This window comes from Pleurodeles waltl, chromosome 2_1, assembly GCF_031143425.1.
Source record: "Pleurodeles waltl isolate 20211129_DDA chromosome 2_1, aPleWal1.hap1.20221129, whole genome shotgun sequence".
NCBI classification, from domain to species: Eukaryota; Metazoa; Chordata; class Amphibia; order Caudata; family Salamandridae; genus Pleurodeles; species Pleurodeles waltl.
In genome coordinates this window covers 133477361-133491988 of record NC_090438.1, presented here as the reverse complement: position 1 = coordinate 133491988, position 14628 = coordinate 133477361, and the positions used below count along the sequence as shown (strand labels likewise).

The 14628-nt window shown below is 42.8% G+C and overlaps 1 protein-coding gene across 1 annotated transcript in view; it reads left to right on the top strand.

The window, feature by feature from the left end:
• Positions 1-14628, top strand: part of GAB3 (GRB2 associated binding protein 3) — a 293254-nt gene that overhangs the window by 237704 nt on the left and 40922 nt on the right. Inside the window, exons 5-8 of the mRNA XM_069211804.1 lie at positions 466-521; positions 4963-5215; positions 5476-5557; positions 10791-10893. Of these exons, the coding sequence (XP_069067905.1) occupies positions 466-521; positions 4963-5215; positions 5476-5557; positions 10791-10893 (494 nt within the window). The remainder of the gene's footprint in view (positions 1-465; positions 522-4962; positions 5216-5475; positions 5558-10790; positions 10894-14628) is intronic.

Sequence of the window (14628 nt, the reverse complement as noted above, 5' to 3'; positions counted from 1 at the left end):
GACCTTAGCCACAAAAAATTAATATATTATGTTATGTCTCTGCATCCTCCAGCCAATGACATGTTGCTCATGTGTCCTTCGGCTAAGAACTGCTTAGGTGCAGTGCTGGCAAGCTATTCCTATTTGTTTCCGGCTTAGTGGCCCCTGTCATTACTGCAGCGAGAAGCCAGAGATAGCAGCCATTTATACATGGTATTTCTGTGTTAAGAAGTGGGTGCACATTATCTAATCCTCTTATTAAATGTTTAGTGGTGCTTTATAGAAAAACAGGACAAGCCTTAATCTTAATGTAATTATTCAATTAAACAATTGTGTGGAATGCAAGTGTGGTGGGATAGTTTAGAGGATGATAACATTAAATGTGCGGGAATCTGACATCTTGTCTTGTAAAGGTGAGTTTTCCACAGCCATGCTTGTTCTGTTGTTCAATGTTCTTTCTCATCAGTTCACTGCTTTTTCTTGCAGTTGATTTGGACAGAAGCACATTAAGAAGCAGGGATAAGAGACTCAGTTTAAACTTGGTAGGTGCTCTCTATTCCCCCTTTTATCACTTGTTAAATGTAGGGATGGACAGACAAGAATTTGCTCTGCCAATTGCTTTTAAATGAGTTCCAGAAGCTAAAAAGTGGATGTTTTTCATAGACAATTTGCATACCCGCTGATTGTATTTGGCCTTTGAATCTTTGAGTCCAGCCTTGATAAAGGATGTAGCCAAAAGATCGTCATACATACCGCTGAATACTTTTTCCATTTGTATTTGTAGCTGGAGAAATGCATCTGTCAATTAGTATCTTCTACGGACTTTGGGGGTGATTAATGAAAATGTTCTAAATCTGCGCTCCATGTGACCGCATGGGTGCAGATTTATAACTTTGTGCAATTCAGAAACTTTTCCAGGAGTAAGCATTGAAAGCTGCACCAGTCGCAGGTTTTTAAGCATATTCCTGAAAAAGTAATGTATTTTATTTTTTTCCATTGCTGTTTGCCCTGTTCAGAATTGTGGTGCATTTGCACAGTGGTAAAAGCCATTTCTCTGTGCAATGACAGATTTGTTTATTAATCTTTTTTTCAATGTGGAAAATAAAAACCTCTTTCTCTAAACTGTGATGACATTTAGGGATCCTGGATACCCCTTCCTGCCCTGGAAAGGGATTGGAACCAGCTCTTGCCAAGAGTACATTTTTATCCAGGGTAGAAACTGTTTGTGGAGGTCTTTGAGTGGAAAAAGTACTCTCATATTTGTGAGCATTGATAAACTGTAAAGGCTGACCACACCTTGAATCACAGCACAATAATGGGGGGACTGGGAACGCGTCTAGGTCCAGTATTCAAGCTCCTTGAATATACATGTATACAAGTGGCGTATGCAGTTACTAAGAGAATCAGGAAAAGAAATAGAATTTGCAGTAGGTCAGAATGGGTCTGGGCAAGCTGGGTATCTGATTGCTCAGAAGCAAGAGCCCTCACACACCCAGATGGGTGTCATGCTTCATCACTGAGCAGCTCCTCGTTGGGCCGGCACTGTGTGCTCAGTGGACCTCTTGAGGGGGCTCTTTGCCGTAGGTCTTTTAAAATAAGTCCTGTGATGAAGCTTAAGTAAAGGTGCTTTGAGTGTATATTTGTGTAAGTGTGGCATAATAATATCTAATAGAGAGCCTGAAAGTTTTATTATGGGGGACCTCTTGTTATAAATAAAAAACAGAGGGTGGCTGTGTTAGAGACTATGATCTGGTACAGCTCACAGGAAAGCGAGAACATCAGTCAACATGTTTCATGCCATGTAAAGTCCCTGCGGATCTGAACACTTCATCAGGACCATGTCACCTAATCTACCAATGATTGTGGTTATAGTAATAGTTAGCAACAATACCCAATTTTAAAAAGTCACCCTCAAAGTGTAGGGAATACCTTATGATATAAGAAGCAGTAAAATGGATCATTGTCTCCAGCACAGACACCCTTTGTTTTTATTTATAACAAAAGGTCCCATGTACTAGCATTTCAGGGTCTCTCTTAGTTATTTTTATACCACATTTACACCATCTACTCACACAGCACCTTTACTTACACTTCATCGAGGCGTCTTATTTTAAAAGACCTCTGGCAAAGAGTCCCCTCGAGGGGTCCGTTGCACATTGCAGCGTCGGCCCTACGAAGAGCTGCCCAATGATGAAGCATGACACCCATCTGGATGTGTGAGGGCTCTTGCTTCTGAGCAATCAGATCTCCCCAACCTGCTTGCCCAGACCTACCCCGACCTACTGCCTGTTTCCTGTTCTGATTCTTCTAGGAACTGTATACTCCACTTGTACACATGAACATGCCTGAAACCTTTACTGACCATCTCTTACTTGGGATTTACTCCTGCGTTATATTGTTCTGTCTTGACTTAATATTAAGTTGAAAATAAGTGGGTTTATTGCTGCTAATTACTTTTTTGAATTCCTAGCACCAGTCACCTTGCCATTTGTTCTTATAAAACTACATAACAAGTGCACATGGCTTTGTGAATTCATTCCTTTGTCTTCGGCTGAAAAGTCATGTTTAAAGTTAAACTGTCTTTACATTGTCATTTGTCAGAGCTTGTATTAACATGGTGATACAAAGTATTTGTTCTTGAGTGAAACCTTGATTTTCCTGTGCAGACATCTCCTATGTGTGGGATTGAAATAATTCATGCAGCAAAGCTGCTTCTCAGAGAACAATTGCACCCTGAGGGCATTTTACTGTGTTAGCACCCTACATTTTTTGTTAGTTTCTTGTGAAAGTATTTTAATGACGTTGGATGATTTATTATGACATACTAAAATGCAAACAAAATGAGAAAAAAGGTTATGTTTTGAAAAAATATGTAGAGATGAGTAAAAGAAAAGAACAATGTTGACAAGATGCATAACACTGTGCTTAATAAACTGATTTACAAACAAGATCACAACACGGCCTATTCACACAGGTAAATATACAGGTGTATATTTACTCGTGTACAGTTACTACGTTACCTTTATTTACCATTTCCCAGAGTGTATTTACATCTGCGCGTAGACTTAAAATGCCTATGGCTCCCAACATCAGGGGCTGCAGTCTCCCACAACAGGATTTACGAATGGAAAGTTACTATCAGTAACTTTGCACATTTAGGTAGACATCTCCCTTGCTGTGGTGGAGAGTGCCCTACAGAAAAATGTTGGAAAAATTACTAACGGTTAGTATTATTTAAAAAATAAAAAAAAGGTTCATTGTACAATAAAATGTAAATTAACAATACACTTTTGAACATAGGTCTAATGAAAGAAAGTGTTACAGCACATTACCTCAACACATTTTAGGTGTATTAATTTAGGTAATAATTAATTAATTAATTAATTAATTAATAATTAATTTATATATAATATTTTAATGAATACATAATATTTTTAAACAATACTTTAAAAAATGTCCTAATATCACTAACATTTTAACAGTTTTATTATTAGTTTATATAAATTACATACTGTAGAAAATGTTTATTTGAAATTAGCTTACATTTTCGATTTTTAATAAGTCTAACAGATTAATTTCTTTAAAATTAGGTTTATTACTAGCTTTACAAATAGTAAAATAAGTATTTAATAATTCCACATATTGTTAACATTAAATATATTTATATGTATGAATATATAATTTAATTGCCAACATCTTTTTTATGCCTTTATCATTAGTTCCTGAAGGGTATTATTTTATTTCCTTGCCTCTTTTGTTTTCTGTGAGATTGTGTTGCAGTAACTGAGTGGCTATGTGTGGTGCCTGACTTACCACAAGGCTGATGTAGAGTACATTTACACTTGTTTGACACTTTCTTGGCTGTTGTAACTTTAGAAATCTTGTTTGAGAATAGCAATGATCATAATATTCTGTGGGTGTGTGTGTGTATTAGCATGTGTCCTTAAACCCCTCCATCATTTCTTTTTCCCCATTTAGTCGTACATATTCCCTATTTTCCAGCCACTCCTCCTTGTCCCTCTCACATTTACTACTGAAACATATACCTATGTGTGCAGAGATCTCCACTGCAGCGGAGGTCCCTATACACAAAAGAAAGAAGCGGTGGAGGTCTCCTCACACAAGTTTGTGAACAACATTTTGTAGTACGTGAGTAGATTTTCTGCAGTACTACCTTATGTATTACTAAATGAATTTGTAAATAGTCCTCCGACAGTTTTGACAAAATCATCTAAGCATGACCACCATGATTGATGTGTTACATTGTTACAAAATAAAGAAGCAGTAAATTGTATCCATTCTTTTTACAATATCTGTTGACTATGAAAGTATTCAGGTCCTTGACAAATGATTCAATAATTTTGTCAAATATTAAAGCATTATTGAGGTTTCGGAAATGTCTTTGCAGAGGTGTTAAGCAATCACAACCTGTTGCAGATCTATTGGCAGGATTGGGATTTGAGAGACATTACTTATGTGAAGCAATTAATCATCAACAATTCAATAAGCTCATTTAGCCAGATAATGGAGTTGTTTAATCTAATATCATTACTTGTAAATAAAAAATACACAGATTTGTCAACAGTATATTTGCCCCTTCCATTTTGACCACATTGAATTAATTTAAGTTTCAAGGTCAAATATCATCTAAGATATGTATGATTTTACAGTGTTATGCAATTAGAAATATTCCTGTTGTGAGAAGAAAGCAGAAAGATGTTACAACAGTGATAATAAAAGATGAAGAATGGTGTGCTTAATAGAAATCAAATTCAATGGTTTTCTTTTCTCCTTTTGTTTTTAAGACTTGATTGACTTTTTGTGAAGTCTTGAAATGACTTTTCTATGTATGCTCTGTTAACCAGATTCTGTCTTCTGCTTCAATGTCCACTGGGTTTAGTGTGGTGTAACAGTAGCAGTTGCGGTTGCAGTAACACTAACATTTGTTCACAGTGTGTCCCTCACTCTTCTTTTATATTCTAGCCCAGGTTTGCACCACTGTACTCATGCACGACGGAACCTTCCGAGGATAGTTATGTCCCCATGAAGTCCAATGCTTCTCCGCCTGTTTCTGAATCAGACTGTACCCCCGACGGCTACATTCCCATGAGTCCTGTTTCACCACCATTTGCCCTTCCTGCAGCTAACACTTCAAAAGTCTCAAGTCCACTACCAGAACTGCCAGCTGAACTTGAACCGCCTCCAGTGAATCGTGATTTGAAGCCTCGGAGAAAATGTAAGAACTGGAAAAACTGGTAGTAAATGAAATACCAGAAATATCTTAAAACTGTCTCAACAGATACATTCTGTTCTACTCTGTAGGAGTCCTACATATTACTTCTCTGTGTTTCGTTTGAATTCCCTAACACTTTTTTTTTAGTTTAGATCCCACAAAATCTTTTGAATTAAATTTACCATTCCATGATACTGATTTGTTTGATCTGCAAGGTTATGTCAGTTTAGTGCCTAAATGCTATTGTGCTGTTCTCTATGCAGCACGACCACCCCCATTGGACCTGAGAAACCTTACAGCGATTCAAGAACACCCTGTGTTGACAAGGACATGGACTGTGCCTTAGTAAGTGTAGAAGTTTTCTGAATTCGATGTTTTGAAAATGCTTGCTTGGGAAAACCAGCATTGCAAAAGCAAAGAGGATTTAAATGAATCGGGCTATAGAATCACACACTGGCAACCCTGCTATAGTATATTTGAGATGTTGTATGTCGAGTGAGTGTTGGAAAAGTGCAGAATGCCTGAAATTAGATGTGCCAATATTACTTTAGTTACTTTTACTTTAACCTGCTGTTCACCATTTTTGACCAGCTGCACATTGAGATAGTCAGCATTATCCTGAAGGGAATCACTCAAGGCACATGTTGAACAGAACCAGCAATAAATATTCTGCTGTTGGATGCATCAAGATTTTGCTCCTTTCCTGGAGCAGGATGTCCTGCTCGCCTAATCCGAGTTTGACTTTAATCCGAGGTTGACATATGGATCCTCTGACTGTCCTCCTATTGGCAGTTTTGATATTATAAACTAACATGGTGTCAAAATCCCTTCAACGCGGCCATGGAGCAAGCAGGAGTTACTGCGCCCAACTGTGGCAGTTGAGGCTTTTCACTCCAGATGTCCAGGGACCCGGCCTACTAAGGGCTTTGGACCCATAGTGCCACATCAGCACTGGACTCTCAGTGGTAGCGCAGGTTGAGCAGTCCAAGACTTCTTGGGAGGAGGGAGATGTAAAGCGGGTAAAGACTCACAACTCAAAATACATACAGCAACCCAAATAAATGATTTCTGTAAAAAGGAGAATTTTTTCTACTCACTCAAAGTACAGTACAACACACAGCAAATAATATAGACAGTCTTCTTGAGGCAAGCCCACTAACCACTAACGTTGTCCGGGTCAGCTTTCCAGTCCCACTTCCAAATTTATGCCCGATGGTTATTCCCCATTAATGTGTGGCGACATCCAAACTAGGCCCCACTAATGCTTTCAAGCCTTAGAAGCTCTACGAGGGCTCTTTGCATAGGTCCCAAGTGCCCGCGCTGGAGTGTGTCAATCCGAACAAGTTCTCTAGAGCATGGCTATTACCACTCTCACGAAGTGGCGGTTCAGAGCCCCCGGGCGCACCTCCGCAGAGTGACTGTGTCCAGATGGCAGGAAGCTGCAGTTGTGGCGGCCACATTTTGGAATTTTCAAAAACAATCTTACCTATTAATCTTTGTTGAAATCTGTTAAAAGAACATATTTTTTACTACATGGAACTGTTATTGTTTTTCTATCCATGAACTATGTCAGGTCCTGTTGAATTACAACCCACCCTGTGGTGTATGACTGACAGCTAATACAACTGTGGCCTTTTATCTGCATCCAAGAACTCAGTGTCTTATTGAGAGGCAGGGTTCGGTGGGAGGCCAGTTGGATCAGTAGCCCATCTGAAGTGGGTTGACAAAGAGCTGTCCTTGGGTCACACTGTACACAAAATGGGGGAGCATATTGGCACTCGAGATCTCCTGCAGCAAGATTGAGCCCGCTTATGAATAACTGAATGACGCCAGAGACTGCACAGTCCACACCACAATAAATCTGGGGACATAGCTTGAACTCTAGTGAACACCCTCCAAGGGTCATAGGTCAACCTAGTGGGGTTACCTCTAGAGCCAGAAATATGCAGTGTCCTAGAATCTGTGCCGGACACTAGATGGCAGGAGTGTGCAGAGTATGTGATTCTAAAAGACTGCAAACTGTTACAGGGAAGTAACATTCCCACAAAAAACACCCAATGTCAGAGACAAAGGTGGTGGCATAGTGATACTGGTCCTGAAAATGCTTGTACACAGGAACCTGAATCACAGAGCTCTAGCAAAGTGGGGGAAATTGAAATATGCCAGACACTGGATGTATATGTTACTGATCTGTGATATTAAAGAGAAGGAGAGCACCACTGCGCGTCAAGAAAGAGTTCAGTAGTCTGAAGATACGTTCCTCTGTTAGCTACCATGCTCAGTTTGAAGTATCACATGTGGTAATTCATTTCTCTTAATGCAAGAGAAGCCTACAAGGCCTTTCTTGGGTGTTGATAATTGCTCTTTGTCTTTTTGATAATCAAGAACTCCTTGTGAATAAACAGTTAAGACTCATTGTCAGACTCGTGCATCATGAATTGTGAACAGCCACTGCTCATCTGGTCAACCCACAGCTGGGAACATTCCAAGGATCAAAGTAAGGGAGTGGTACAGCGAGGGGTGTTAGGGGCAGACGTAAAGGACCAAAGCGGGTAAAGAAAATATTAGGAAGAAGAAAGAAACTAGATTATGAGTAGGAAATACAACATTTGTTGCCTTGTCATAAAGCAAACCTGGGTGCCCTCCATAACAGTTTGTCAAGTCTTCACCTGATCCGCCTGTTTCCACCCACCCCGCCATGATTTGCGGGGGATATTTACGCTTGGTTGCCAACACGACGAGTAAACACTTCCCCTGATATTTTTTGTTGTCTTTTTGCTACTCTTTTTTTATTTTATTTCCACTCCTTCATTATATTTCTAGAGAAAGAATGATGTTGAGGGTTTCTTTAATATGACCTGTTTTAAAAAAGACATATTTCGTATTATACAGAAATTGAACTATGGCCGTTAATGTGAATTTATCACAATACCAGTTTCTTTTAGCAGACATGCCATGTTTTGTTCAACAAATATAAACCTAATATGAGAAATGGCCTGTTAGTATAACTAAGCCTTTGTTGGCAACACCAGCTTTCGGTCTTCATATAAACATAGCATTTGTGAAGAACATTTAGCACCTCTGTTTAGCCTTTTTATCTAAAGGCCTTGTTAAGAGTAGGGCACCTTTGGAGATAGCTTCCCCTGCTGCGCTTCCAAGGGTTGAATCTGATAATTTGGAGTTACGGCAATGGAAACTTCTCAGGCTCCGCCGTCTGGATCTAGTGTGCTGTGCTAAGTCTGCCAGAAATGGCAGTGAATCAGTCGTCAAATCTACAGAGGCCCTTTTGCTCCCACGTTGGTGGAGATAGCAATGTGAAAAGATTGTTATGACAAGTATGATAGATTTTCTTGAAGTGTTGAATAGAGGATGTGTGTGCTCCATTTTTCTTTGTCTACTTGCATCTCCAGTTGCCATGTTAAAGAGACAGGTATTGCTTGTTGTAGTGTGACCTGAATTAAACTGCATCAAACTTTTTCATTAAGTCCCTCGACATTTGTTTATATTCGAGGTGTGTTTATAAGTGTTAGATCCTCCATTAAAGTGCTATGGTGGTGTCGCATGTCGGTTCGTAATGTAAGCAAGAAAGTGTATAAATGTTCCAAAATTCCCGAACATTCAGCAGTTCCGGAAATAATTGCTGTCCTTATAAAACAATATATTTTTTCCTTCAAGGAACTCCAAAGCGTTTGCACCAGACCCACATACTGTGCCCCCTCCTCTGGCAGAATGTTTCCCATCAGAACTTGAGATAAAACTAGGTGTCGTATGCGATGCGGTCCTAAACCTCCATGCGCCTAGCTAGGAGACGTAAATGTATACTACTCCTACCAGTTCAAGTGTTTTTAAAAACCCTGTCTTTCTTTTACATACAGGGCCCCAAACTTCTGCCCTCACCCATCATTAGTCAGTGACATTAAGTTGTTACTCTAATTTAGCAATTCCATCACCCCTGGCATGCAAGATTACCAGTTGGTAATTGTTCGCAGCAGGTTGCCCCATCTTCATGTTGAAAATAACATATATCCTTCTCATCTCCAGCTTGGAGCTCTGTCTCTGCTGGCATTCTTTGGTAGAACAGAATGGCCTCTAAACCATTGCTCCACACCTCCAAATGCCTGGAAGGCACTGCCACCAAACAGCACTGTGTTAAGATCCAGGGATACCACACCCCTCTCCACCAGCCCTCCACCCAGGCTAATCTACTAGCAGTGGCCAGAACTAAATCCAGGAGTGGAGGAGAGAGACCCTTCTCTGCCAACGCCCACCAAATAAGAACAACCTCCCCCTTGGACATCAATACCCTCCAGTCTCGCACAGCACAGGGCCCTAAGTAAATTAATCCATCCCTGCAATCCACGCATCCCCCTTCCAGCTGTGATGTGGTGCTTCTAGGATGCCATGTGTATACAGGTGTTGCTGCATACATGCCTGTATTCTTTTACTTCTGCTACCACAGGGAAAAGTATATGTCACTGGGGTCCAGGCTCTTCACAAATGTAACCTGCGCCCACACTCTGGAACACCTAGAACAATTAGGTTCAGAGTTGGGCTGGTATATAGGGCAATTAGACAGTGTCCGATGGGCTGGGCAGTGTGTGGTCCAGGTTTCTGGCTGTTTGTGTGCCTGTTTTGTGGTCTACTGGGCCGGTTTTACTGTTGATTTACCTGATTTTACCACAAATATTGCCTGCAGCAAACACAAGTGCATGCAGTCTCCAAGTCATTACGAAATACCCATACAGCATGTCGTACAAGTTCAAAACTGATTTGCAAATGTGGGATACTTTTTAGGTCGAGCACGCAAGAGCTCTGGCCTGTTGTAATCAACCACCCCCACTTCGCACCAATCACTGTCACTCGTTCCCAGGCTTGCCTTTCAAAAATCCTTTGTTGTCATTGGTAAATGCTTTACGTTTGTCCCTCTTTGAGGCAGTTTTCTTATCTCCTTGACCATAGACCCTGTTACATGGATAATTGCACGGTTGCCGATACGTTTGACTGCAAGCAAACTTCTTTTTCCTTTTGTGTCTCTCCTTTGCGCTCATGCTCATGGCGCCCTGGTGCTTTGAATTGGCTCCCTTATGTCAACTGTTTTACTTTTCATTTTCAATTTATGTGGCAAGAAAAGTCCAGTTAGGAATTTACCCCGCCAATAGCTCTAACTCGAGCAAACGTGAGACTCATTGCATTGCAAATGCTTGTTTAGCTACCTGGTTCTTTAATGGAGAACACTTTTATTTTGTTGCCCCGTCCTATTTTGTGTCCCAGTCCGACTCTTATTAGGTTCCCATGCACCAGTGCTCGCTCAGCAAACATAAACATGCAATGTTGGCCAAATGACTTATGTATGACCCGTGTTAGACCTTTAACAAGGTGGTGTGCCCACGGACACGGTCAGGCTCATAAATCCCTATGCTGTGTGACGTGATCTACTGCAGTGCTGACTAAATAACCCCAGTCAATAAAAAAAAAAACATTTGTGTATGCCTATAGGTAGAGCCAGGCCTTATCACCGCGCATTCCTTAACATGCAGCCTTCACAGTGGTTTGTCTTTTCTGTTTTGTGCGTGTCTAGCAATCGAACCAGCTTCATGGCGCCAGAGAGGGACTGCATGAACTCTGCCAGAATATTTGCCAACTCATGCCTTGGAGAGGAGGACGAGAGCTACATTCAGATGGTAATGTTTGAGTCCTACATCACCTGCGCGCGCACACGCAATCCTTCAAGCAGCAAAGACTATAGAATTGCGTTTTCAGGGGATGGTGTTTTATGGGGTGTACACTTTCTTTGTCTCATACCGAATTCAGAGATGTTTCGAGTCAGGGACGCTCGCCAAGGATAAAAATACATTCAACAAAACGAATCCCTTTTTCCTGGAAAGATGAAAGCGAGGCTCGTGTTGGGAGTGGGGAGTCATGTCACAGCACTTGAGGAGACTAAAACAACAGCTAAGAAAAGAAGCAATTTGTTTACCTCAGCCTGGGGTCACGCCGGCCGATGACTTTGAGGTCAGACAGTGTAAGATTCACTGACTCTCATTGGGAAGTCAGTGGCTTCGCCAGTGGGCCACCTGGGACCTAGTGCAAGACAGAAAGCGACCCCCTTGACCGCTGTTTCAACTGTGCAGTACCGAAATAATCAGGGTTCAGGGGGCTGTGGGACCGCGGCGCCACTGCACCTGCTGCACTATAAAAGAAGCTACGCCCCCGGCGATGGTTTATGACGGTCATTAGGAGTCTCATTTGTCCGCTCTGGGCCATTATTTGCAATGTCTGTCTGTCGTCTCGCTGGAGCAGCAGTCGAGAACGAAATCACCTCAGGCAATTAGAGACTGAAATATGGATCCCAATGGTGAGGATAAGATGGAGTCGTATTCCTGCGTCTTGTGGCCCCCGTCAGAGCCTTGACAGGTTGAGCGCTGAGCCTGTGACTCCAGGGAAAATACTGGGGGCTGCTCGTAGCCCGGGGGTGCGCCGCAGGCTGTCAGTCCCCCATGAAGCATCATAGGTTACGTCATCCAGAGGACCAGGAGATGCTGACACCATCATCTGCACTGACTCTAACAGCGTCTTCCAACTCACTTCCAGCCGGCCACAGATATACATAAAACACCGACCAAGTTAATATACCCTCTAAATGACCTTAAGGGATCACCATCTTAAATGCCTGATTTCACTCACGTTTTTGAGGCATGAGGTTGACAGGCATGCATATAAAATAATTTCGTGGTACCCTCCTCCGCCCCACAAAGGTTTACTCTTTAAAATGTTAAATACCGTAAGCAATCTAAAGAATTGATGTGGGGCCCAAAGGTATACATACAACCTGCAGTAAATACCGACAGACTGATTTGCTTTTAAATGTGCCACAATATATCTACACACATTGTAAAGCAAGCAGGCCACACACTACAAGTGTAATCATCGGGTTGAGGGGCAGTTTAAAAGGTAAGTTCAAAGGGAATGTTCGGTGTGAAATTGTCAGTATTGTTTTTTTTTCTGCATAATGTTTGTCCGCGTTCGTCGGCCGCAAGAAAATGCTCCTGTTTGGAAAACCACGGTTCCCCAATTGATTCCAACCATGTCCTATGGGATGCCAGCTCCGTAGTTTGAAGATCTCTGCTCTAAACACTGAAATGACAGATTTAAAAGACTTTTGGCCGTATTTACAGTTTGGCAGACAGGCTACTCAGTCAAAACATGGCGCATATCCTGTCTACTGTACTACAAGGGCCGTAGTCTATAATGCACACGTGAAACGGCGCGCAGATTATCGCCCACGTTTGTGATGTCGTATCAAGTCCGCCAAACTCCAAAGGAGGCCTTTAATGTCTGATCTGCTCCGTGGAACAGGCTGTGCACAGTGAGCCCTTGCGGAGCAGCTGCACGTCAGGTGCACACATTTTTCGAATTGCAGGCAGGGCTGAGCGCGCATGGATACGTGGGGAGGTTCTTCGTACTTATCGCACATGCAGCCTGCTCCGCCTGGGGCTGTGCGCGTATTTAGTAGTCCTGGGTGTGGGACATGCACTAAGCAAAGTAGGTGCTCGCCTAAGTGCAGCGTTCACCGGTACTACCAGCACTGCCTGATAGAACACTTGCCTCTGAAAACCAGGCCATGCATCTGAAACGGTGAGATATTGAGCAGCAGGGACGTGCTTAATTTGTGCTTATTGTTTCCGGTGCTGCGCACCGGCACTTGTTTTTGAGGGCCGGAGTTTATTCTTCTGCCTCGAGCATTTGCTGCGAGCAAAAGACATACGGAAAAGACGGAGGAAGAGAAAAGCGTCACAAAGGGAGAAAGCAGAAAGCTGCCATAGTGAGCTGAAGGGACAGGGAGTAGCTTTAAATGGATTGAAGAGGCCCGAGACGGCTTCAGGATTACGCTGTCTCAGTATTCCGTGCTCGCACATTTAAATGCACCAGCTGCGTGTTTAAGAGGAAGGCTTTGGGCACCGGCACCTTTTTGTTTACAAATTAAGCACTGTGGACAACTCTTGCACTCCCTGGGAGCGCTGTGCTGCTGCTCGGTGCTGGTGTGTCTAGGAATACTCTCAGCCCTCCCCTTACACCATGGTCCTGCTAATTCTTGTTACCTTGCGAGGCCTAGGAAGTATTGGGACCAAGACATTGAAGCATTTTTTGCACCTTTCCACCTTTGATAGTGCACAAAACACGCATTTCACTATCCTAGCCTATAATGGGGCAGCAGCCAGTCCACTTTCTCCCCAGAGCCTCAAATACCAGCACCAAGATACTACGAAGAGGTGCATCTAATGCACCGAAGGGATACAGGGACGAAGGGACACGAAAAAAGGAAACTGCAGACACTCTTCTTAAAAGTATTCAAAAACCCAATGACAAGTCTGTCAGCAATGTTACGTGTAAGTAAAATGTGGGAATCATCACAAACAACACGGTCAATGCAATGCTATGCATTCACCACGCTGCTATTAATACGCATGCGTTTAGCACGCATGCCTTTACCATGCATATGCGTGGTAACACAAAAGAGAGCATTCCGGGCGGAACAGGAAGGAGCAGCGACCAGAGGAAAGAGAGGTAAGTGGGGCCTGGTTTGGTGGGGCAGGAGATTGGGGTAGGTTTTAGGACAGGGCAGAGTAGCTTTTAGGATTTTTGGCGGGGGTCGGGGTAGTTTTTAGGACCAGGCAGGGTAGTTTTTAGGATTTACTGGGTGGGGTCAGGGTAGTTTTTAGGACAGGGCAGGGTAGGTTTTAGGACAGGGCAGGGTAGCTTTTAGTGTTTAGGGCAAAGACTGGGGGTCGGGGTAGTTTTTAGGAAAGGTGGGGTAGATTTAAGGGTTCAGGATGGGGACGGGGGTTCGGGGTAGTTTTTAGGACAGGGTAGCTTTTAGGGTTTAGGTTGGGGGCAGGGGGTAATTTTTAGGACAGGGCAGGGTAGGTTTTAAGACAGGGTAGCTTTTAAGGTTTAGGGCTGTTTGCGTAGTTTTTAGGACAGGGCAGGGTAGATTTTAGGGTTGAGGGTGTGGTTGGGGGGGTTGGGCTTTTTTTAAGTCAGGGCGGGGTAGGTTTTAGGACAGGGCAGTGTAGCTTTTAGGGTTTAGGTTGGGGGTCGGGTTAATTTTTAGGACAGGGTGGGGTAGGTTTTAGGTTTCAGGGCGGGCGTCAGGGTAGTTTTTAGGACAGGGAGGGGTAGTTTGTAGTTTTTAGGACAGGGTATGGTTTATGGTTTAGGGCAGGGGTCAAGGTAGTTTTTAGGACAGGGCGTGGTAGGTTTTAGGACAATACAGGGCGTGGTAGGTTTTAGGACAATACAGGGCGTGGTAGGTTTTAGGACAAAACAGGGTCGCTTTTAGGGTTTAGGGTGGGGGCGGAGGGTCGGGATAGTTTTTATGGCAGGGTATGTTTTAGGGTTTAGGCCCGGGGTGTTGG